Consider the following 23169-nt stretch of genomic DNA (forward strand, 5'->3'; position numbering starts at 1 on the left):
GTTCTGCTGCTAAAGCACCCACCTATTCTGTTACTTTCTTTCCTTGATACTCCCAACTTTGAGAACAGGACCCAACCAAGGCTGATGGGAGAATACCTCTGGGGAGCCAAGCAGTCGAATGGGGGTTGCCAAACTTCACGTCTTGGGTGAAGCCTGCATTTATAGGGGAAGGAGATGTGTTCCTTGTAGTTTCATTCTGTTTGGGGAACCCCTGTGAGCCCCTTGTGTGATGGGAAATGTTCAGAAGGCCTTTAGCTTTGCCCTCTATGCACTTGCCAGAAGACTGTCTCTAGGCATTTTTATCGGGCAGCCTCCGGACTCTTTAACTCTGCCTATTCTTACTTGTGTGGTCTGTGTGTGTGTGTGTGTGTGTGTGTGTGTGTGTGTGTATATATATATATATATATATATATGTATATATATATGGCTATGTGAGTTTATGTGTACCATTTTTTTTGTTGCATATGCCTGAGAAGGCCGGAACTGGAGTTAGACTATTGTGAGCATGCTGTTGCAAGTGCTTGGTACCCAGTCCTCTGCAAAAGCAGTAGAAACTCTTTAATACTCTCCAGCCCCTGTTCTGAATTTTGACTCTGACTTCTGCAGGTACCAAGCCAGCTGCCTCTGTGGACCCCTGGGGAGTACCCACCACAGCCAGCACACAGTCTGTCCCCAAGAACTCAGACCCTTGGGCAGCCTCACAGCAGCCTGCCTCCAATGCTGGAAAGACAACAGATGCCTGGGGAGCTGCCAAACCCAGTTCTGCCTCAGGTGATCACTTTGTTCAGCCTGTTCCTGTGCTTTACCACTTCTTCCTCTCTCCTGGTACACTGGCAGTAGCTGGCTGACTGACCACTTCTGTACCCATCCCAGATGGGAGCAGGCATCACAGGCCCTTTTGTATACCCACAGTTGAGGGAGGTGCTGCATTGCCTCCCAAAAGTGAGTTGTGGTCTCCTTTTTGGATGGCAGACTGACCTCAGGACTCCGTGGGGACACTTCCCACAGACTATATTCCAGTGACCAGAACAACACATATTTCCTATACTGTCAGCCCCTACTAATTACATTTGGAGTATTATGGTGGAAGAAGTGGTAGGCACTCATGTTCTCTGAGCCCACCTATTGCCTTCCCAGTCTAGCAAGTGAGTGAATCTTGGGCCCAAGTTTAACACTATGATGTGGAGTACTTGGGAGAGAAGAAGCCCCTATGGCTTGTGTTAATCCATTATCCCCATGCAGATTGGGTGCCTGTTGTGCTGGGGAGTGGAAAGAGATGTTTTCAGTCACCAACTTGTATGTCCCCTCAGGGTCCTTTGAGCTCTTCAATAATTTCAACGGTACAGTTAAAGATGATTTTTCTGAATTTGACAACCTTCGAACTTCAAAAAAAACAGGTAGATACAGATGGTTTGTATCTAACATTTTGTGCATTTGACCACCTAGTTGATTTTAGAAGTAACATGTTTTTTCAACTTGATGTGTGTGTGCAAGCATGTTTGTATGTTCGCGTGTGTGTGCCTTTGTGATGCACATCTGGCAAACCCACTCTTGGCCAACATACCTTTTTCTCTGGAACCCAATTGAGCAGCCACATGAAGAAAAACACCATACAAATTTAGTTCAGAAGCAGTGGTAACTCAGTCTCTGGGTACAACAACTAGAATCCTAATCTTGTAAGCCATATTAAATCTAAATCCTCCAGTGGCAGATCCTGGTGGATCCGCCATGGAAACCGGGGGATACTAGTAGCTACATCTTGTCCTTGTCTGAAAGGCCCTATCTCTCTTTCTTCCCTTATCCAACCTGGAAGTTCTTCCTACTCTCCCAATGATTGGCTCCTTTATTCATTAGGGCATGGCTTACAAGTCACCTGAGTATGTGACTCACTACATCTTAACAAGAATTCAGAAAGAAAATGTAGAAAATGAAACTAGAAAGTGAATGTTAACAAGTACACATCTGTGCTTTGCTATCAGCCCAAATAACATCTTAATATTACTGGAAGATTACTATGTATACTTTTGTGAATCTTTCTTGTCCATTTAATGTTTTTTAATTGTATTTTATATGTTCATTTATTTATTGTAGTGGTATCTGTGTCTGTGTCTGTTTATGCTGTTTACAATGTTATTGCAAAATGGGTGAGAAGACAATTGCCTTGTTCCTGTCTTGCAGCTGAGTCAGGTGCCTCAGTACCACCCCAGGACAGCAGAACCACGAGTCCTGACCTCTCTGAGTCTCAATCCTTGACTTCTGCCTCAAGCAAGCCCAGCAGTGCCCGGAAAACACCTGAGTCCTTCCTGGGCCCCAATGCAGCCCTGGTGAACTTGGACTCACTGGTGACTAAGCCTGTTCCACCATCTCAGTCCCTCAATCCCTTCCTGGCACCAGGTAGGCATGTGCTAGGTCTTATCAATTGCTGTACTATCCATGGCTGGCCTCTAGCCCTTTCTCCCCTCTCAAGGACTGCTGGCCTGTGGCTGGGAAGAGGTAGAGCCCCAGGAACTCCACATTGCTATTTGTCTCTAGGTCTGGTGGGGTGAGTATAGATGGTGAGGTTAGGGAAGAAACCACTTCCAAGTGGGCAACATGCCATAGAAGTTGTCTGAAGGCCGGGTGGTGGTGGCGCATGCCTTTAATCCCAGCACTTGGGAGGCAGAGACGGGCGGATTTCTAAGTTCGAGGCCAGCCTGGTCTACAGAGTTAGTTCCAGGACAGCCAGGGCTATACAGAGAAACCCTGTCTTTGGGGGGTGGGAGGGTTGTCTGAAAACTGTCCCTGCAGGGAGGATCTTGCTAGTACTAGATTTGGGTCTAGAAGGCTGTTTGCTGCCCTGTATGTGTTATAGGAGAAGTACTACCTTAGCCCTTTAGCCTGAGCCACCCCTTGAGGCTGAAGGGCCCTTGTCATAATGCCTGGCACAGGTTTCTACACAGCATGTTCCAGGTGCTGCACTGGCCAGAGGACAGACCCAATCATTTAACCTAGTACTTGTGGTCCCCACTGCCTAGCTCTGACCTTTGACCTTCCAGCTCATTTCTACCTTCTTCTACCCATTTTTTTTTTACCCATTTCTCCCCATGTGAGTTACACCTCGGCTCTACTGAGCTAAACAACCATCCACAAGATGTTAGCAGTCCCCTCTTCACTCACCTCCAGACTATGATCCACTGTGCTTGCACATCCTCGTCCTCTTTCCACATCCCCAGCTGAGCTCTTCATCTAGTGCATTCCCCTTCCCTTGCTTCGCATGGAATCTTTCAGACTTAGGCCTCTGAAGAGTTGAAATGTGTCTCCAACAGTGTCAACTCCATCTTGGCTCTGTGTTTCAGGGAATTGGAGGCCTTTACTTCTCTGTTCCTACAGATCCTGGCAGAGGAGTATGATCTCTAGAAGCTGAGGTTTAGGGCCTGTGGGCAGAAATAGGACCTGTGGAGTTTCTAGGTTCCATCTGACTCTGAGGGTCCTAATGGTTGAAGGCATGGTATCCTAGAGAAATGTTGCCCTGTGGCTGGAGCTGGACAGGACCTGGGTCCTCAGCTAGATTGGTTCCCATTCTTGCCCAAGAGACTCTTGTTCCCAGTGCCAGAGTCCAAGAGATGTCAGGGGGGTCTAGCACTGTGGTGGGCCTGGGTTACAAACCTATCATGGACTTTAGGGGCCATAGCCAGATTGAGGAAGTTTTGGCAGACATCTGGGCTATATGAGTAGACCTGAATCTGTCATTTCTGAGTAGGGGCTACACACTCCTTTGTCTTCGATGAACCTGGGGTTACATCAGAGCCCACAATGGTCCTGGTAGAAGTCTATCCCCAGAGTGGGTCAAAGTATAGCAGCTTCCTCTTTGTCATGGTGTCTCATGTTGCCCCTTGATGAGCAGACCATGATGGTAAGTGGTGCCTAATAAGCTCAGAGGGACTTACTGACAGCATTCCACATACCCTGCCAAGACCCACCAGCTATTTCACAACAGGTGGAGAAGTCTTTTGGTTGAGGAAGATTTAGAGAAGCTGTGTGAGACTGGGCTGGCTAACTTCTCAACAGTAGGCTTTCTCAAGTCTTCCTAGTGCCAGTATATATGTCCTGGGACACTGCATGGCCTTTCCCAGGCACTTTTAACTACAACTGGCAGACAGAATGAGGGGGAACAGGGTAGCTGGCAACATCCTGGGTACCCACTCTTCAGAGGAGCTAGAATATCCAAGCCTGTGTACTCCTGGCTGTGCCTAGTATATCTCTGTAGCCTTCCACACTCCTCACAGTGACAGTCTTCTTGGCCTCAGCAGTCTGTAGATGTTTGCCATTGTCTCCTGGAGACTATCCTACAAAAACACAGCTCTGCCTTTCAGATCAGTGTTGGAATGCCAAAAGTGGAGGCAAGAGTGGGGGTTTGTACACTTGTCCTGATGAGATAGTGCCTTCCAATGGCTCATCCTGTGTTCCTGCTCTTTTACCAGGTGCTGCTGCTCCAGCTCCTGTCAACCCCTTCCAGGTCAACCAGCCCCAGCCGCTGACACTGAACCAGCTTCGGGGGAGCCCTGTCCTGGGAAGCAGTGCATCCTTTGGGTCTGGTCCAGGGGTGGAGACTGGGGCTCCATTGACCTCAGTAGCTCCACACTCAGCATTAGGGGCCAGTGGCTCCTCGTTGACACCACTAGGCCCTACAGCGGTGAACATGGTAGGCAGTGCGGGCATTCCTCCATCAGCAGCTCAGTCAACAGGCACGACAAACCCTTTTCTTCTCTAGTGCCCAGGTGGGGACTTGCCTGAGTGAACACCCAGAGTGCTGAGCCCAACGACATTAAGTGAGGACTCACTCTGATTTGTGTAGTGGCTGAGAATGTGGTGGTAGGGGTATTAGAGCTTCAGGTCCAGCTTCCTGGTGAAAGGGTGATTGTTACAATCCAGACCTAGCCGGGCCCCTGTGTCTCTTCCTAAGTGCTCAGCTCTACTAGGGTCTGCAAAAGAGGTGTTATCAGTGTTGCTCAAGACTCTGGGATGCTGTCTAGCCCAGAATTTGGGCAGTTACATTGTGTGTCGTTTCCCCCACCCCACCTCCACCCCCTCCCCGTTATCTTCAGGATGTGGACAAGGTGAAGCTCTGGCCCCACTTGACACTGACCATTGGGAAGTGGTTGTGCATATTTTATTTTCCTTTGACTCAATGTGAGTCCAAGGTAAACACTACTACCAGTGTGGAGCTTGAAGCTGACTGGAGCACGACCCTGCCCTGTGGCTCTGTGCTTGTGCACGTTTGCACATTTTGTTGAGTACAGTTTCATATTTGAGTTTGCAAAATTATCTAATAGTCTTTTTTTGGCTAATATTTTTATAATGTGGTTCTTATTTAACTGTCTAGTTTTGATAGAATTGACCAAGTCTGACTGAATTAAGGTCTTGGCATGTATTATATTAGTGGTCTAATTTCTCTTATTTATGGTTTTAACTGTAAGAAAACTTTAAAAGGAGATATTTGGATGACAAAAATATGCCTTATGGAAAACTAAGCAAATTCTTTATAGGAAAAAACCTGAATTTGATTACACAAAAAGAATTTTATTAAAACAAAACAAAAACTTCAACAATAACAAAAGCCCGCAGCCTCTAGTTGCCTTTTTTCCTTTCTTCAGCTCTTTTGATGAATTACCAAATCAATTGACTCTTCAGCATTTTTGCCTAGATCCGAGAGGCGTTTTTTGCTACTAGTATATTGACATCCTAAGGTTAAAGGAAAACTGCATGATTGTCACTTGCCAGTTTTTATCAACTAATCCTTTTTCTTTGTACCTGGAATGCAGGGATTGCCAGGGACTTCTGTTCACTGCAGACCAGAAGTGTGGCTGGCTGCCCCATCATCATGCTCAGGTTAATGAGATTGTGTGAAAATGGGGATGACTCTACACTTGTAGGCTCAGAGGTCACCAGGGATGGTCCCCCTAGCTGAGTCATGACAGGAACTGGCCCTGAATTGTCTGCCAGCCAGCTCCAACTCAGGCTTCCTGACCAGGAAGTAACCACATCCTATTTTGGAGATGAAAAGTCCTCACATGGCATAGATTTAACATATGTGCACTGATACTACCCTTTCTCTCCCAACCTCCTGCTGTCCTCACTACTCACCATTAAGGAAAGTATTAAATCTTGAATTAGAGACCACAGACTTGCGTTTCTTCAGAGAAAGGACTACCCCTTCTTGGTCCTGGCAGTTTGTGTGTTCTTCCTGCAATATGGACTTCTAACCTTAAGCTCCAAGGACACCTAGCCACCTGCCAGCTCCTCGCTGCATCCAGAGAAACTTTTGGCCCCCATCACCCACATAGTTGACTCAGTGGTTACTGTTTGAGAGGACTGTACGTAAGCCCCTCCTGAGTCTGAGTCTACATGCTGCTCCTAGGCCCCACAAGCCAAGGGCCCTTCCTAATTCCCCATTCCACCTAGGACCAGAGGCCTAGGGATAGGCTTGGGTTCTGCTATTCAGGAAGGCTGATGACTGGGCTCCTGCCTGGGAGACATGGAGGCATCATAGGACAGGAAGGCCAGGCACCAGTCCAGATTGTGCGTCCTTCAGATTGTATAGGCTAGGGCCAGAACTGCCTGCTGTTGTTGACCCTGCTCCAGAAGACAAGAACTCATCTGACTGGGGCCATCCCAGTAGCCTCTGGGGTCCTCCTTCCACAGGCCATCCAGCGCATGTCCCTGTTACCCGCTGCACTGATCTTGAAGCCGCTGGCCACTGCCATGTGTGTTCCACACGTGCCACCATGCCCTTCCTGACGAATACCCTGAAGGATGTCACCCAGCTGTTTCTCAGTCCCAGGGCTGGTGGGTGGTTTTGGATCTGTGTTGACTGTTGATACTTATTTACTGTATAAATATAATTTATCATTTGTATCATGATGTGGGTTTTGGCTGTGTCCTTTCACTATTCTGTCTTTAACCATCCAATGGGACAAGATGTGGCAGCGCTAGCCAGGGGAAAGCAGCTTGGTCTGCAGACAGACTCAGGGTCTGCTTTTGATGGACATTGCCATGGTCTGTCTGAAGGCTGTGCTGGGCAAATATTAGCCCAGATGGCTGCCAGTTCTGAGGCCATTTCTCAGTATGCTGTAGTGGTTTCCCACTCACTTCCTGTCTAGGGTCACTTTTGCTGTGATAAAACACCATGGCCAAAGTAACTCGAGGAGGACAGGATTTATTTGGATATGCTCCCACATTACCGATCATCAGTCCCCATACCTCTCCACCCTCTCCACAGACAGGCTGTCTCTGTCAGTTCTGACAGAGACAGGATATCTTCTGTGTCCTGGATAGTAGGAGGTAGGTTCGATTAGCAGGTTACCAGTTACTGTTACAGGTAGCCCTCTGGGCACCAAGGCCTTCAGTCTTATCTCTCAGACCAAAAGGTCTGATTGGTTCTTTCTGTGTTCAGCTAAGAGTTGAGGGCCTATGGAGGCAGAGTCTTCTCGAGATGGCCCGCCGAGCAGCAGGGTGAGTGACAGTGCTATAAGTATTGTGAGGGTGACACTGGGGCCCCACAAGGCCCTCCAGTGCAGGATAGGTCTGGGATGGCTCAGGCTCAGTTCTGCAGGAGGCCCACCCTCTGAGTGAACAGCCAGGAGCCAGCTTGTTGCCTGCACATAGGTATTGCTAGCCAGGACTTGTTCTGAGTACTGTGCTCATGGATCCTGTGGTTTTGTGCTGGCAAATTTTATGTCAGCTTGTCACAAGCTAGAGTCATTGAGAGATGAGGAAGCTTCAATTGAGAAAATGTCTTCATAGGATTGGGCAGGCCTGTAGGGCACTGTCTTATTTGGTAATCAGTAGGGGAGTGCCCAGCCCATTGTAGATGATGCCATCCCTGGGCTGGTTTTGGTTGCTGTAATAAAGCAGGCTGAGCAAGCCATGAGGAACAAGCCTCAGTAAGCAGCACCCCTCAATGGCCCAGACTTATTCCGATAATGGTCTGTGATGTAGAATTGTAAGCCACTAAGCCCTTCCCTCCCTAGTAGCTTTTGGTCATGGTGTTTTTTAAGCAACAGAAACCCTGACATGAGGCTACTTCCCTCAGAACCTCAGAAGGCTGTGAGCTCTTTGCTTCTACAAGTTCCATTGACACATACTGCTTTTGTTTTGTTTTTTGAGACAGGCTTTCTCTATGTAACAGCACTGGCTGTCCTAAAACTCTCTTTGTAGACCAGGCTGGCCTTGAACTCAGAGATCTGCCTGCTTCTGCCTCCACGTGCTGGAATTAAAGACATGTGCCACCATGTCTGGCTCTTCATTTGTTCTTTACCAAAAGACTAGGTGTTTTAATTTTCAGTCTTACATTTGAGCTTTAGAGTTCTCTTACCTAACCTTTTTTTCCCCTTTAATTATTTTTATTGTGTATGAGTGTTTTGTTTGAATATACGTCTGTGCTATGAGCATGTCTGCTATCCTTGGAGGCCACAAGATGTCGTTGGATCCCCTCAGACTGACAGCTGTTACTGACAGCTATGAGCTACCATATGGTTGCTAGGACTTAGTCAGATCCTAATAGGAGATCAGCCAGTGCTCTCTGCTGAGCTGTCTCTCCAGTCCTTCCTAATCTTATGCTGTCAATAGTTTTTAGCTTTCTTTGTTTCTGTTCCTTTCTGCTTTTGCAGACTGTCAAACTTTCCCCCAAACTTTGCTTTTCTGGCACATCCTACTGTCCTCCCCAGAGCTGTTGGTTCAGCCATAGAACCTTCCTTGAGTTCTGCTAGTGGCTCTTTGCTGTTTTCCTATTACTACCCTGCTGGGGTGTCTGTGCCATATACCATATTTTCTGAATTTTAGTCACAACATAAGCTCATTCCTTACAACAGTTTGTCAAGAGTCCATACAGGAATAAGACCCACTGCCTCCTTTCTTTTTGTTCAGGATAGAACAGAATAGAATTTCCCCACAAAATGTCCAGCAGGAGTGTCCTTGTAGCGCCCCTTCTGGCTGGAATCTGATACCACACTGTTATCATGCTGCTGCCTTCAGTGTGGGCCTCCAAGGACTCCATGGACAAGAGCAAGGACAACTCTGGGAGTTTAAGGAGTCAGGCTTCCTATGTGGTGAACAACCTTTCAGCATTTTTTAAGTTTTAACAAAGTGACACGAGAGGCCTAGGAAATGTAGTCTAAAGGTTTGGTTAGGGAAGAGTAAACAGTCTGGCAGAAACGACTGTGACAGTAAGTGAAGGATAAACCTAGGTGTCCTGTGCCGTAACAGTCACGTGTCTAGTAAAATCCCACACTCCAGACATGCTCCAGCCGTTGGCCTCCAAAGTTCTCTACTGCATGGTTTCTCACCTTGACTGGTAGATATGCAAGAGGCTCTTGGGTAATGATACCTTCCTGCGCCTTGACTAGGGTTGGGGCATGTATTCATTGAAACCACTCATACAGCACAGATTTAGATGCATCTTGATGCTTGTAAATTCTCACTGGAAAGTTTTAATAAAAGAGTAATGGCTAATGAGTACGTTGCAATCTACAGCAACGGATATGCTAAGTCCAGGGTAGACTGGAGGAGAAGTGGACTAATGTGGAAGGGCTGTCCACCAGCTTTTGGCAAATGAGGCTGGAGATGGACTGGAAAGGGGCAAATTCTGAGGTGCAAGAGACCAGGTGGCATGGGTGTTGGGGCAAGAGACCTGCGGAATGAGGTGAGATGCAGAGGGTGAACTAGAGAGCTCCTAACCCAGGAGCTTAGTTGAAGGCAGAGCAGTGAGCCTGAGCAGAGAGGAAGGGGCCACTCCTTGTCAATATGATACTTGGGAAAAGACAGAGTGCAGGAATTTGTGTGTGGTAGCATCTCTAGGTTAAGAGGAGGTACTTGAGGTTGTGGCTACAGATGTGCTGAGGTCTAAAGACGGGGTTGGCATGAGGGAGTGGTCTGAGGAATAAATGAGAACTTTGGGCAGAGTGAGGCTATGGGGGTTTGACGGTGAGTTAAAAGAGCACTATGGCAGGTGAATCTCTACTGAGCTAGGATGCAGAAAGGATGGACATACAGAAAGTGGAGTGTGTACAAGTGGCACCCATGAGTGCTAGTGTGCAGAAAGGACATCGGGCTGTGGGAGTTCTGGTCTGAGGGAGAGACTTTTTTGTGATGAAGTTGCTGAACTGTGGGGTGTAGACTACTGCAAGGGTAGAAGTTGTGGAATAGGCTCTTCACAAGAACAGCTGGAGAAGGCTGCTTCACAGCAAGCTCTTTGGTGAGGCCAACAGTTGTTGTATAGTTTGACTACATGTTAGTTCATGTGTATAGCCTCCTGCCTGGGATGGTTCTTGCCCTATCTCAGGGTCCTAGCAGCACACAGTATTAGGATGGGTGTAGGGAATAGGAATAGATGGTGGAAGGCAGGCGCCCCAAGGGGTACTTGTTGGAGATTCTGCAAACAATGTGGTAAATAGTCATAGTGGCAGCCATGGAACAAATGACTTCCTGCTGCTGAGGAAGAGAAGTTTTTAGAAAGGAGTGCTAAGGCAGTGAAAGGGTGTAAGCTCTGCAAGCTGCTTAGCAATCCTGGAGAGGCCTCTACTCCAGCATGACATCTTACTGGGGTATATCCTGTTGGGCCCCAGGCCTGTTCCTGTTAGAGAGGTACTAATGAAGACATCAAGAAATGCAGGCCCCAGAATCTCTGAAAAAAAATGTGATACTTTATTATATAAAACTATCTTTAACTCCCCCACTTCCCAGCCTGGTTGTTATGTCCTTGATTGTGTGTGAGCTGTAGGGCATCTGGTTCCCAGTGGTGGACAGAAAGGCTGACAGTTTATTGTGGGTTGCCCTGTGGTAGACTGGGACCCAGGACTCCTTGTGTGTCCACAGGCCCAGTATCATAACCCAGCTTCTTCATGTCCTTGGTCACCACATTGAAGAGGAGGGTAACAAATCCCTGAGAGCGAACACGGGTCACTGGAGACAGAAGCTGAGCATTAGCTGGGTTTGACTGGGACAGACATGGAAAACCACCTGCTAAAGCCCTTGTGTAGGTGGTGGTTAGAAAATTCTTTAGATGTCTTGTATATTACTAGGTCCCAGTTGTCTGGAAGCTCCCTGGCCTTCACACATCTGTTTTCTGGGCTCTTAGGGGTTGGGGGCCCATCTCAACCCTTCAGTTACAGTTGGGAGCATCAGTCTTACCTTCCCGGCCTTCACCCTGGGCCACCACCTTGGGGTCTGTGTATTCGGGCCGCCGTCCCATGAACCAGCTGAGAACATAGGAAAACACTGGTGAGGAACACTTGAGACTTGCTGGTTCAGACACTGAACAAGAGTGTTCCAGGCTTAAAGGAACATTTCTCCTACAACCCCTCCTCTAGGTGCTAGGACAACCTCTTACCTATTTGAAAGGCCAAGTGGGGTGCCAGGAGATGTCCCCTGTTAGAGGTCCATTGATAACAGTTCTAGCAGTGTTTACAGATGCTCCAAGGAGTGTCTAGCCTACCTGGCCAAGTCTTTTGTGGTTTTAAACCAAGAATGAATGCAGAAGGAAATGTGGGGCAAATAGTACAACTTGAACCCATGGAAACCCCCAAAAGAAACAGATGGGTCAGAAGAGTGGAAACAAAACAACATGACCCTTAGCCTCCTCAGGAGAGAGAGCCCAAGAAGGGCCAGAACCAGCTTCCTAAGCTTTGCCTCCTTCTATGGGATCCAGAACAAGCCACACTCCATCACTGAACCTGTTTGTGTACTCTAAGATAATAATAGCACCTACCTTATAAGACTATAAAAAGTGAAGGCACCCTATCACCTGCCACATAAAACATTACCCCTTCTAGGGAGGATCTGGCCCTGGAAGGCTGTGGATAACGACAGGTCATCTGACTTTTAAGAAGTCTCACCTAGCTAAGGGAACCATTCAGCTCCCAGGCCCAGGCTGGCAAACTCAGAAGCACTTCCTACAAATGTCTTGTAATTCACAATCCTAATCCAAACTTCAGATCCTGGGCCCCACCCAGGACTCTAAGGCCCATGGATACAGACCCAGCATTTTGCTGGAGACTGTAGGTTTGGAGAATATAGGATTAGCCTAAGAACAGCAGTCCGGACCAACCAACTCGGGCTTTGTGGAACAACTCTACTAGCATTCCTGATTGCCTAAGGAGGTAGGACTTTGTCTTTCCCCTGGGCAGTTTGTGGCAGGCTTTCTGGTAGCCATGACTACACGCCCACCACCTAAAGCTATGCTGAGGGTATGGCTAGATCCCTGGACTTCAGGCTAGACAGCAGCAGCCCTGTTAGACTGCTGGGTAGGAGTTCCCAAGGGGGCCACAGGAGAATAAGAGTTTAGACAACCTAAGTAGAAAAGCCACGGGTTCCTACAGCTAAGGATTCCAGAAGAAACTAGATGAGTGGGTGTTCCTCTTGTGTTTCCCCATCATAGAGCAAAGTTCTAACTGCACTCACCTTAGTACTATGAGGAGTCTCAGCAATCCCTGGCATGAAGGCACATCTCACCTTCACCATATTTCCAGTTCTCTTCTATAGTCATGGTTACTAGAAAGCCTGCTACAAACTGCCCAGAAAGAAGACAAAGTCCTACCTCCTCCAGCAAACTGGAATGCTGGTGGAGTTGTTCCACAGAGTTCTCTCTATATTTCTTTTCTTTTTTTTTTTTTTTTTAAAACTTTATTTATTTATTTATTTATTATAAGTACACTGTAGCTGTCTTCAGACACCCCACAAGAGGGCATCAGATCTCATTGCAGATGGTTGTGAGCCACCATGTGGTTGCTGGGATTTGAACTCATGACCTCTGGAAGAGCAGTCAGTGCTCTTAACCACTGAGCCATCTCACCAGCCCCTCTATATTTCTTTTAAATGAAAAAAAAATGTTTTTTTTTTTCATTTGAGAAGAGACAGAACAATGTTCCAGGCAAAGGCTGAGGCAGAGCAGAACCTAGCAGGCTCAAAAATCCAAGGGCAGATAAATGGGAAGCAAGCAATGAGAGGCCACTGCCATCCTGACTCAGGAGACTCCCAAATGCAGAGGGTAAGCCACAGCAGCTTCTGGCAGCGACACCTCCCTAAGACTAAAGACTAGATTGGAGAGACTGCAGAAGTCTGAGTAACAACTTTACCAATACTGATCAAGGACTGGAGACACTGGGAAGGTGACCTGATTTGTGAAGAGGGTCTATGTAGGTATTACTAAGAACACTGCAAAGTAGAATTATCCTGGGCTATCCACATAAGCAAGGCACTGTCAAGGCAGCCAGCCATAAGTCTTTCTTCTTGATGCCCAGAACCTTTTTTTTTTTCAGCTCTCTTAAAACTAGGGTCTAGTTCCCTTTCTCCTATGGCTGCCAGACTGTCTAAGCCCACTAACATGGCTTGACCACTACTCCAGTCTCAAAGGTTGATTCTATCTCTCCCAGGTGATCCTGGCCCAGGCATAGCTGAGAAGCCCTTTCCTACTTGAGAGCTCCTCCTAGAGAGTATTTTAGTGGCAATGGGGATCTGAATCTTAGGGCTGGAGCCAATGGTGAACATGGCCCTTTCCCTGTACAGACTTCAGATGGCTTCCTTGGTTGAGCTCTCTCTCTTACTGTCAGGACTCTGACCAGGTCCCTCTGCCTGATACTGGCTTGCAAGAATCTGCTCATTGGCTGCTGCCTAAGAACCCAGTGGCCCTTCATTTTCTTCTCATCCTTGTTAGCCAATGAGGAGCAGAGGTAGCATGCAGCAGAGCTGGGCTAGCAGCCCTTCAAATTCCTACTTGGATGTGGCAAAGGGTAGAAGGCCTTTCCTCTACGGCATCTCTCTCTCTCGTTGTGTGGGACATCCTCACTGTCATGTCCTGGCTACTGGCTGCTCCTAACTCTTAAGTCTTCCTCAGGGCCTGCAAAGAAGTCATCGGGCCCTGTGTGTGAACATGCTTCCCAAATTCTTCATGGCTAGTGCTCTTGTTCCTACCCAAAATGGCCTTTGTGGTGCCAATGCACGAGGCATTTAGTAGATGCCTCATAATCTAGTGTCACTGTGACTATCTTAAAGAATTTGCCTAATGCTGCTTTCCATGTGACAAAGACTAGCAGGGCACAGAAGGAAGCTTTACAGCCTTAAGCTACCAGGGAGTGGCCAAAGGAGCACAAGGACTCAGCAGTGGCACCTGTCTCTAGGTGCAGCCACCTGAAGACCTGTGAGGTTTCCAGGTCTCAGCAGGGTGGAAGGTGCTGACAAATAAGTTACCCATTAGATCAAGAGCGAGCAGACCTACCTTGTGAACTTCTGCAGTGTAGATGTAGACTCTGGCACAAACATGGGGATGGTCCTTTTGTGCCTGAAACAAATGTTTTTATGCAGAGATGTGCTGAGGAACAGATCAAGGTGTGTGGCTCCATACAGGACTTTGTTCTTTCTACACTCACTACCATCCCTCTCCAGAAGTACACATCATCACGTATGTGGGTCTTTTCCAAGGTGCAGGACTATACCCAGGCCACCCAGGCCCCTGAACATAACTTGCCCAAGTCAGAGGAAGGAACAGTGGCCAGAAAGCCTGAGTCTAAAGCTGCTGTTCTCAAGGTTTGCCTTCCCAGTAAAGGGCAAACTCTGCAGCTGACCAGGGGCCAGGTCAAGAGTGGGCACCTACCGTCCAGGAGAGAAGGGCACGTGCACAGCTCCGTAGCCTCGGACCACATCATTCCCAAACACGTCTGGTCCGTACACACTGAGTACAATCTGTGGCCCTTGGGAAGGACAAGGTTGGTATGTAGGAAAACCAGAGAAGGGGAGTAGTAAATGGTGTGCCTAGCTGAAGTCCGGAACAGACACTTAAGAGAATGATGGCCAAAGTCCTGGGATCCCTGTTCACACCCAGGGCTTCTGTCCCCCGCTACTCTCTGTATCTCTGCTGGTGCCCTGGGAGTACTCTCCATACCTTTGCTCACAGCTGGGAAGATAGAGCCAGAACATTTAGTAGACACAGTAAGTCCTGTGGAGGCCCTGTGCCAACCCTGAGCCCCTGCTTTCTTCCTCACTGATGTGTGTGGTCTTCACCAACTGTGACATCCTGTGGAAAAGCATGGCCTTCCAGGTATTTTTTTTCCTTAACATTACTGACATTTACAAATGTTTCCTGTTCACATCCAGCCAGACACTAGGTGTCTGCCCTCTCTAGGTGTAGCAGACAGATCTACTACTATCTACTACTCTAAATGACAGGTGAGGCCTGGGAGCTGGCTCTTAGTTACTCTTGAATGGCCTCGGATAAGTTCACCAACCTTTTCTCTCATGACCCTTCTTATGTTTAAAAGCCTTGGAATAGTACCAAACAGTAAAGAATAAAGAAATCTGTGCCTTTCACACTATTACTCTGTCACCAAAAGTAACCTGGGAGTTACTCACTCAGATAGTTCCTGTATAGTGGCTTGATCATTCTCAGTGCTAACTACCTGACCATCACCATATACTGCAGTCAACTGTGATTGTGGGCACATGGGCTGTTCCTTTGAGAACTGTTGCAGTAAGTCTCAGATCAGTCACACACAGGCTCATCACGCAGTGTACTTGTCTCTGAGTTCTAGTCTCTGTTGGGTATGTGCTCAGGAAAGGACTCAGGCAGGCAGGTCTCTGTTCAGTACTACAGTACACTGTACTCTGATGGCTGCTTCCCCCATCAGGGTTCTCTAAACTGCCACTAGACTACACACTTGCTAACTCTGGCAGATCAACTGTAACCTGTCCTCTATTGTTTTGCTTGCTTTGCTAGCTTTGGAAGGGCTCAGGATTAGAAGGCTGTCTATAGGGTGAGGGGAAAGCTTTGCCCAGAACATGAACAAAAGACTCAGAAGAGGGCCCTAAGCAACTAGCACAGGATGAGCAGATACTGGAGCTGACTGGAGCACTACATTGGGAAGCTGGACAACTTGGGGCCAAACCCTCCGGCCAGATGACTGCAGCACTGCACAGCAGGCTCCATGTGCAAACTGCTGTTAATAAAACAGGCAGATGTTTAGTGCATCAGCTAGGGCACAAGCCCAGACACTTGGCAGGGCCACCTAAAGAAGGAGAGTATCGGCAGGTGTGGCAGAGGATCTCCCCCTTCCATCATGGCCCACAGACTCACAGCCATAGGGGTTGGTACTTTTAAAGGTCACATCAATGGGGAAGTTCCACACCAATGCTTGCCGTACATCTTGGCTCTTGGATGCTATCTGTGAGATCCCCTCCTCCAGACCCTGTATAGACAGAGATAGCTGGTCTGAGTTCCAGGACCCATGACCTTTCTATTTAAGTAGGTAAGTTGGGAAGGTCATTTAAGTTCTGTGTTGCTTGTCTCCACCCTCCCTTTAACTATTTATCCAAAATGCCTTGGTCTAGAGTCTGCCTTCCCATTACCTGTACACTCTAGCTCCTGATCTGCTCCCCCTTCATTCCACCCATCCGTCCTTGGCTAACAGTCCAGAATGTATCCTACCTAGTGTCTCCTTAACAAGAACAGATGTTCTCCACAAGATGGGGACTTCTGTCAGACACTGGTCACTCCCAGAGGACTCAAATAGTCATTAAGTTACAGGTGGTTGTGAGCCACAATGTGGGAATCAAACTGGGGTTCTCTGCAAAAGTACACATTCTAACTGCTCAGTTATTTCTCTAGCTCCAAAGGCAGCTCACAACTACCTGTAATTCCAGCTCTAGGGGATCTGACCTGTGGCCTCCATAGCCACCTGCATTCATACTCGTACACAAATATACATACACATAATTTAAAATGAAATTAATCTCTAATATATATTGCAACATCTTTTTTTTAAAAAATGCAAGTATCATAAGAGAAACTCCAAAAAGTATTAAAATGTCTGTGGTACAGATGAAGGAACTCAGGCCAAAGAAGTTGGGCTTTTACTTTATTTTCTCCATTTGTTTGGTATTATATAGGTAGCCCAGGTTGACCTTGAATTCCTAGAGATGCTCCTGCCTCAGCCTTCTGTGCTGGATCACAGGAATATGCTATCATGTTTGGCTGGCTGCTACTTTTTAAACTATTGTGAAGGTTAGGTGAGTGCTATGCAAACTATAAAGTATGGTGTGGTGGTGGTCTGCACCGCAGCCCCTTCCTGTGGTAAAAGACTCCTCAAAATCTTGAGAAGATATCCTTCATTTTGTCCTGGCTCCTGGTTGTTTTCTGCTGTCTGAGAAGGGACCTTTTTTTTTTTTCGGGTGGGGGTATTGGCTGATAGTGTCCACAGTCACTGGCAGGTGGTTCTCCAGAGCCTGCCTGATTTGGCTGCCACTTGTCCCTCTAAGCTGTCACCAACATAGACTCCAGGGGTATATTAGTGAACCCAGTAGTATTCTATAAACTAGCTTTGCCAAAAACAAACCCATGTTTGGGTCATCTCTGACCTTAGTGTCTACCACGTGAGTCTCTAGAAGGGTATGATAGATACTTCAGGAATCACCAAAGCTCTAACTAGGGGAGCCCTATGAGTCCAACTTACCGCTGTTGGGGCCCAGTCCTGGCCATACACAAAGCAGTACTTGCAGTAGAGGTCATCATACTCTGGAAACTGAGAGAAAAGTATACAGCATTCTGTCTACAGTGCAAACAGGGCCCACACATTAGCCAAGCAGATGCAGTGGGCAGGAATTATGAACATGAGGCATCTGGGACTGAGGATGTGGACATGGATTTCAGCAGGGGCAGGGAATGGAAATGAGGATGTTGGGGCTAGTCCCAGACGGCCAATACCCATAGGCTATTTTGCTCATGGTCTGCTTTCTGTCTTTCCCAGTCCACATGTGCCAGGCCCCTTGCCCATCTTTCAGAATTTACCCTCAAGGAGTTCTTCACACTCTAGCTGGCTTAAGGATCATTGCTTGGCTCCCTTTGCTCCTATGCAACTCTGCATCTGGACACCCAATGTCTATCTGACAACCCTGTTAGACTGAGGAAGGAACAGGTTTCATGCCTCTATGTGTCCCCAGTGCTGGGCACAAATTAGACCTACAGAAATGATGCTGACTCGAAACCCAAGAAGCTACAGAGTCAAAGAACATGGCTTATAACTGAGGGCCCAGAAGAAGGGAAGGTCCAGAGTAGAAGCTAAGGAAGGTATCCAGAGTAAGCAGCTTAGGTAGATAGGCATCCTCTTATTGGATAGAGGAAAATGGGGAGGGTGCTGTACCAATGAATGGGAAGGCAGGGACACCTACTGAGCTTCAGACCTGGTAGAACTTCAATCATCTCAGCCAAACCTCAGAATATGTAGGAATAATGAGCATTTCAACAAGCGGCCAGAGAATAATGTAGCAAAGTTCTGTCTGTCAGATCCGGGTCGAATCCCACTTTGGTCACTGCCAAAGTTCCTAGCTGTTAAATAGATCAGCTGAGTCTTCAGTCCCATTAATCCCAGACCATCACTCAACCAAGTAAACAGGATCCAAGCTGGAGGCCATAGTGTGACTTTGGTACCAGCTCAACGTCTCGAGGTCTGTTTTCACTCATGCTTGTCCGGTCCATCAACCTGGCGCCAAAGTTCTCCTTTCCAATTATTTGAGACGCTCAGAGCAAAGGTTTGGCTCTCTAGGAGCTGAGGGAAGAGCCCGGGGAGAGGAACGGGCCGTCCCTAGGCGGGGTCCACGGCTGCTTACCTGTGCGCTTTCTACCTGCCCGGTGACCATGAGCAGGAATACGCTGGGACTTGCTGCAGCCATCGTACGGCTGGGCCGGGAGACCGGCACAGGCCCGCGCACCGTTGCCAGGAGACTCCCGGGTTGTCTTGGAAACAGATGGCAAGTCATCTAGGACAAATTTCTCAAGCGGTGACGGGAGTTCGCGCAAAGACAAGAGTGCGCAGGCGCAGTGGTCTTTACGACCACGGGACTGTCCTGTTTCTGTCGCGCGGAACCTAACCTCCAGGGTCCGGTCCTCGGACCTGCAGGGACTGTGACTTCACTCGCCTGGCCATTCGTGAAGCTCTTAGGCTGGAAAGCTGGATATTGAGAAGCAGCACCGGGACTCATGCCCGCTGAAAGTCACTTGCTAGAGTTACCTCTCTCCAGGAGGTGTCGCTGTGGCCACACGCAGCGACCGCACAGGCGCCAGAGTTGGGGAGCCTGATGCGTAGTGCCCAGCAGGCATCATCCAGCACTTTGCTTTAGGTGAAGGATGCGCCCTTCAGCCCTTTGAGGCTCTTGTCATCGAAACCCGGAGAATCCACCTGTCCAAGTCCGGGCCTCCTGCATGAGAAGCCGGAGCCCACAGAACCAGTCATCTATTTTTGGAGAATCACTGGCAACTCAGGGATGTCAGAGCTTGGTCCCAAGCCACTAGCATCCTTCTCAGTAGACACAGCTGTTAGTGCTTGGATTCAACTGCACTTACTCTATCACTGTCCAATTCAAGGTGACTTAATGCTAGCCTCCGCCTCTAGATCCCCAGCTCGATTCTGGGGGCCGTCAGTGCCTGGTCCCCATTGCCAGGCCAAAGGAAAATACTTGGAAACTACTTCTTTAATGAATAAAATCGAACACATCTCTGTTTTCAGGAGAAAGTGACTGAAGTCCAGACCCAGAAGGTAGCTTAGCCATATTCGTTGTGGGAATTCAGCTGCAGACTCAGGCTTCACATGCGGAAGTTAAAAGGAAATAGTAGAGAGCGCATTAATGATTAGAGAGCCTGGAAACAAATGGATGCAGATGGGTATACTTTAGGGAGCTCAGCCTGCAGACTCTAGGTCAGCACACAGCTGTTAGCTTGGAAGTCAGTTCGTGAGATTCCCAAAGCCACCTTCGGGGAAGAGGAAAGGCATGTGGTCACAGCCTCCCAGGTCGGGTGCAGTGCAAGCTTGTAAGAAATTCTTTTAGCTTAGAGCCAAGAGTCATACAAGCAGATTCCAAGCCCCTCTCTCCTAGCTGGAGGCTGCCACCTGCTGGTCTTTACTGGAAGAGTTAGAAAGTTACAGGCTGAGCCATGGATCAAAAAGGGGTAGCATTCTCAATCCCCAAATTACTCATTAAATAAGACTTTTCTGTTCTAAACCAACAGGATGAGAAGTTTGGGAAGGGGGCTAGTGCTGGCTAATTTTATGTTAACTTGGCACAAACCATAGTTATCTGAGAAGAGGGAACTAAGATTGAGAAAAGCCTCGGTATGATTGGGCTGTAGATAAACCTGTTGAACATTTTCTTAGTCATTGGTGGAGACGGGCCCAGCCCACTGTGGGTGAGGCCATCCCTGGGCTGATGGTCCTGGGTTCTATAAGAAAACAAACCTGGGAATAATTTCAGTCACTGGTGTCTGTACTCTCTCAGGCCTTTTCTGTCCTGTAGGGGATTGTTTCCCCCTAGTTAGTAAAGGTTATATCCATAGCAGGAGATAATGTAAGCTCCTGGTTTGGGCCTACGAATGAAACCATAGGTCTTAAGGAACCCTCATTTTAAAAAAAACGGTTCAAGCCGGGCAGTGGTGGCGCAAGCTTTTAATCCCAGCACTTGGGAGGCAGAGGCAGGCGGATTTCTGAGTTCGAGGCCAGCTTGATCTACAGAGTGAGTTCCAGGACAGCCAGAACTACACAGAGAAACCCTGTCTCGAAAACACAAAAACAAAAAAAAACAAAAAAAAAAAAAAGAAAAGGAAAAAGAAAGAAAGAAAGAAAGAAAAAAAGAAAAGACGCGGTGGGGGCCAACTATCTAATCCGTGGGGCAACTCTGCTTAGCTCCCATTGCCATCTTCCACACTAGCAGCGGCCAGAGGCAAGACCCACGAGACGCCATGGCGACTAGCTCTTCGAACCCACCATGCTGCCTCCACAAAGCTCTGCTGAGCCCCTGATAATGTCTGCCATGCTTGTGGTACCTGGTAGAATAAAGACCCTTAAAACTTAAAGATTCTCCAATAGATTTATATATTTGGAAATGCTCAATAAACAAGATGCCCACACAATTAGAATTGTTACCCAATATCTAACCTTTCGGTATACATTGTTACCCTGGACTGCTTTCAACCCATTCGTCTTCCTCCACAGTTGCTAGCTCTCTGTCCCTTTCTCCTCCCCTTCCTCTTTCCTTCTCCCAGCTCCACCTCCTCTTTTACTGCCCAATCACCAAGCTCCACTGCAAATACAATGTAGCAGATAAATATCCTGCTACAGCCCCACATGTAGAATACCAGGTGAAGTGATCTTACATTGTGCCTGGTGGTACGGCTACCACTAGGTCTTCACTGAGTTTTACCGTTCACAATGACAGAAGCAAGACACTTCCAGTTATGTCTTTATCTATCTTGCCCTGACAGGTTACCCTCATCTACCCAGCTGCTGGAAGCTGGAGAGAGCCAGTTTCTAGACGTTGCTGTTCTTGAATCAAAACCTATTCCACCACCGGGCTCAGGGCTAACTCCTGTCCTACAGGGAGGCAGAAGGTGACTCTAAGAACAAAGCTCTCATCAAGCCACATTGCCTTGGTGTAGGCCCTTGGCAGCAGTCCCAGAGCCTCCACCAAGCTGGCCACAGAGCCTATTATGAACTAAGGACTGAATTTTATAAGCACAGCTTTTGCCTTCCTGTGAACCTACTGTCTGACTGTCCCCTAAATGTGAGATGCTTTCAGGCCCAAATCATTAATTTAGTGGGGAAGAGGGAAGGTTGTGGCCATAGTACTGGGATGAAGGCAGACCTTCAAGCAGAGACACTTGAGATGTGTGTGCGTGCATCCATGTGTTCTATGTATGGAATTGTCTTTGTGGAACTGTGCAGGTCCCCATGTATGTCTTAGAAGTTCATGTATCACCGGGCGGTGGTGGCACACGCCTTTAATCCCAGCACTTGGGAGGCAGAGGCAGGTGGATTTCTGAGTTCGAGGCCAGCCTGGTCTACAGAGTGAGTTCCAGGACAGCCAGGGTTACACAGAGAAACCCTGTCTTGAAAAACACAACAAAACAAACAAGCAAACAAACAAACAAACAAAAAGGTCATGTATCTCTGTGTACAGTCCCTGTGTGTTTATACACATCTATTTATATAAAAAAAATCCGAGTTTGTAAATGTACCCTGGGGGTTGCCTGCCTGTGTGAAGGTGTGTGTTCCTGTGGGAGTGACATCTGTGTACTAGAGGCATCCCTGTTGGAGAATAAGAATGTGGATCTGTGAATACACTGCTGGCGTGCGCAGTGTGTCACAGCATAATTGTGGCCTGGCAGTCTGGTGGGAAATCAAGGAGCGGTATTAGTGTTGCTAGTTAGCACAGCTGCATACAAACTTCTGCCTCTACTGCTTGTCATGCAGCCACCTCAGGCTCTGGGCTGAACGAGGTCTCTACTCCTATACTAAAAGCACCTGTCAGGGGAGATGAGCAGTTTTGTTCATACTGGAGAGACCAAGCACCTGCTCTGTCTGTCCCTGGCCCCTGGCATGCAGACCCCCTTGGGAGCGTTAGTCTTTGTTTTGACCACTTAGGTACCTCCTACTCACATTCTTGGTTTACAGATCGCCTTGATTCATTTGTTTGTGAGCTAACCATTCAATGTCTGCTCTTGGCTGCTTCTTTTTTTTCTTTTCTTCCTTTTTTTTTTAAAAGCCTTTCTCTTTTTTTTTTTTTTTTTTTTTTGTTGTTGTTGTTTTTCGAGACAGGGTTTCCCTGTGTAGCCCTGGCTGTCCTGGAACTCACTCTGTAGACCAGGCTGGCCTCGAACTCAGAAATCTGCCTGCCTCTGCCACCCAAGTGCTGGGATTAAAGGCGTGTGACACCACCGCCCGGCCATTTTGGCTGCTTCTTGACACACCCTGACCCAGGTTTCTATCCAAGGACTTGCCTCCTGAGCCCCACCTGCAGAGGAAGGAGAGTCTATTGTATTACTTTCCCTGGTGAGGTGAGAATACATCTCTGTCCATGCAGACAGGGAACTGGTGACAGACAATGCAGTGTTGACTGACTTAGTTTGTTGGGCTGACAGGACCATGGGTAAGAGGGTGCCTATGAGAGTGGGGGTGACTCAAAACAGCACAGTCCAGATTGCCTTCTGGAAGCTGCTGCATGAGAAAGTTCCATTTCTAGTTAATCTTTGACTGCATACTCCCACACCCCTCAAGACAACTTGGAGCTGGGGATGGGGCAGGAGAAAGGGAAAGTTGGAGTCCTGGGTGCATGTGCTGATTATCTTCCCCTCCTTTTATTGGGACTGTCAATAGCTTTTTT

At 47.9% G+C, this 23169-nt stretch overlaps 2 protein-coding genes across 9 annotated transcripts in view; one reads left to right on the top strand and one right to left on the bottom strand.

The window, feature by feature from the left end:
• Epn2 (epsin 2) overlaps window positions 1-6900 on the top strand; it is a 63827-nt gene extending 56927 nt beyond the window's left edge. For all 7 annotated transcript variants that reach the window (XM_028776558.1, XM_028776553.1, XM_028776552.1 and 4 more), the window contains 4 exons: window positions 607-771; window positions 1311-1397; window positions 2179-2394; window positions 4461-6900. In XM_028776558.1, the coding sequence (XP_028632391.1) occupies window positions 607-771; window positions 1311-1397; window positions 2179-2394; window positions 4461-4750 (758 nt within the window). In that variant the 3' untranslated portion in view covers window positions 4751-6900. The remainder of the gene's footprint in view (window positions 1-606; window positions 772-1310; window positions 1398-2178; window positions 2395-4460) is intronic.
• Window positions 6901-10658: 3758 nt separating this feature from the next.
• Window positions 10659-18763, bottom strand: B9d1 (B9 domain containing 1). Of its 2 annotated transcripts, XM_028776547.1 has the most exons (7): window positions 18628-18763; window positions 17475-17543; window positions 16100-16211; window positions 14624-14720; window positions 14249-14311; window positions 11167-11234; window positions 10659-10938 (listed from the first exon to the last, which is right to left on the bottom strand). In XM_028776547.1, the coding sequence occupies exons 1-7, from the start codon at window positions 18688-18690 to the stop codon at window positions 10796-10798; spliced, it is 615 nt and encodes a 204-aa protein (XP_028632380.1). In that variant the 5' UTR covers window positions 18691-18763; the 3' UTR covers window positions 10659-10795. The 2 variants fall into 2 exon arrangements, with proteins under 2 accessions (XP_028632380.1, XP_028632381.1); XM_028776548.1 differs by lacking the exon at window positions 16100-16211 and having other exon boundaries at window positions 18628-18751.
• Window positions 18764-23169: the final 4406 nt, after the last annotated feature.

This window comes from Grammomys surdaster, unplaced genomic scaffold (genome assembly GCF_004785775.1).
Source record: "Grammomys surdaster isolate TR1022 unplaced genomic scaffold, NIH_TR_1.0 270, whole genome shotgun sequence".
Lineage (NCBI taxonomy): Eukaryota > Metazoa > Chordata > Mammalia > Rodentia > Muridae > Grammomys > Grammomys surdaster.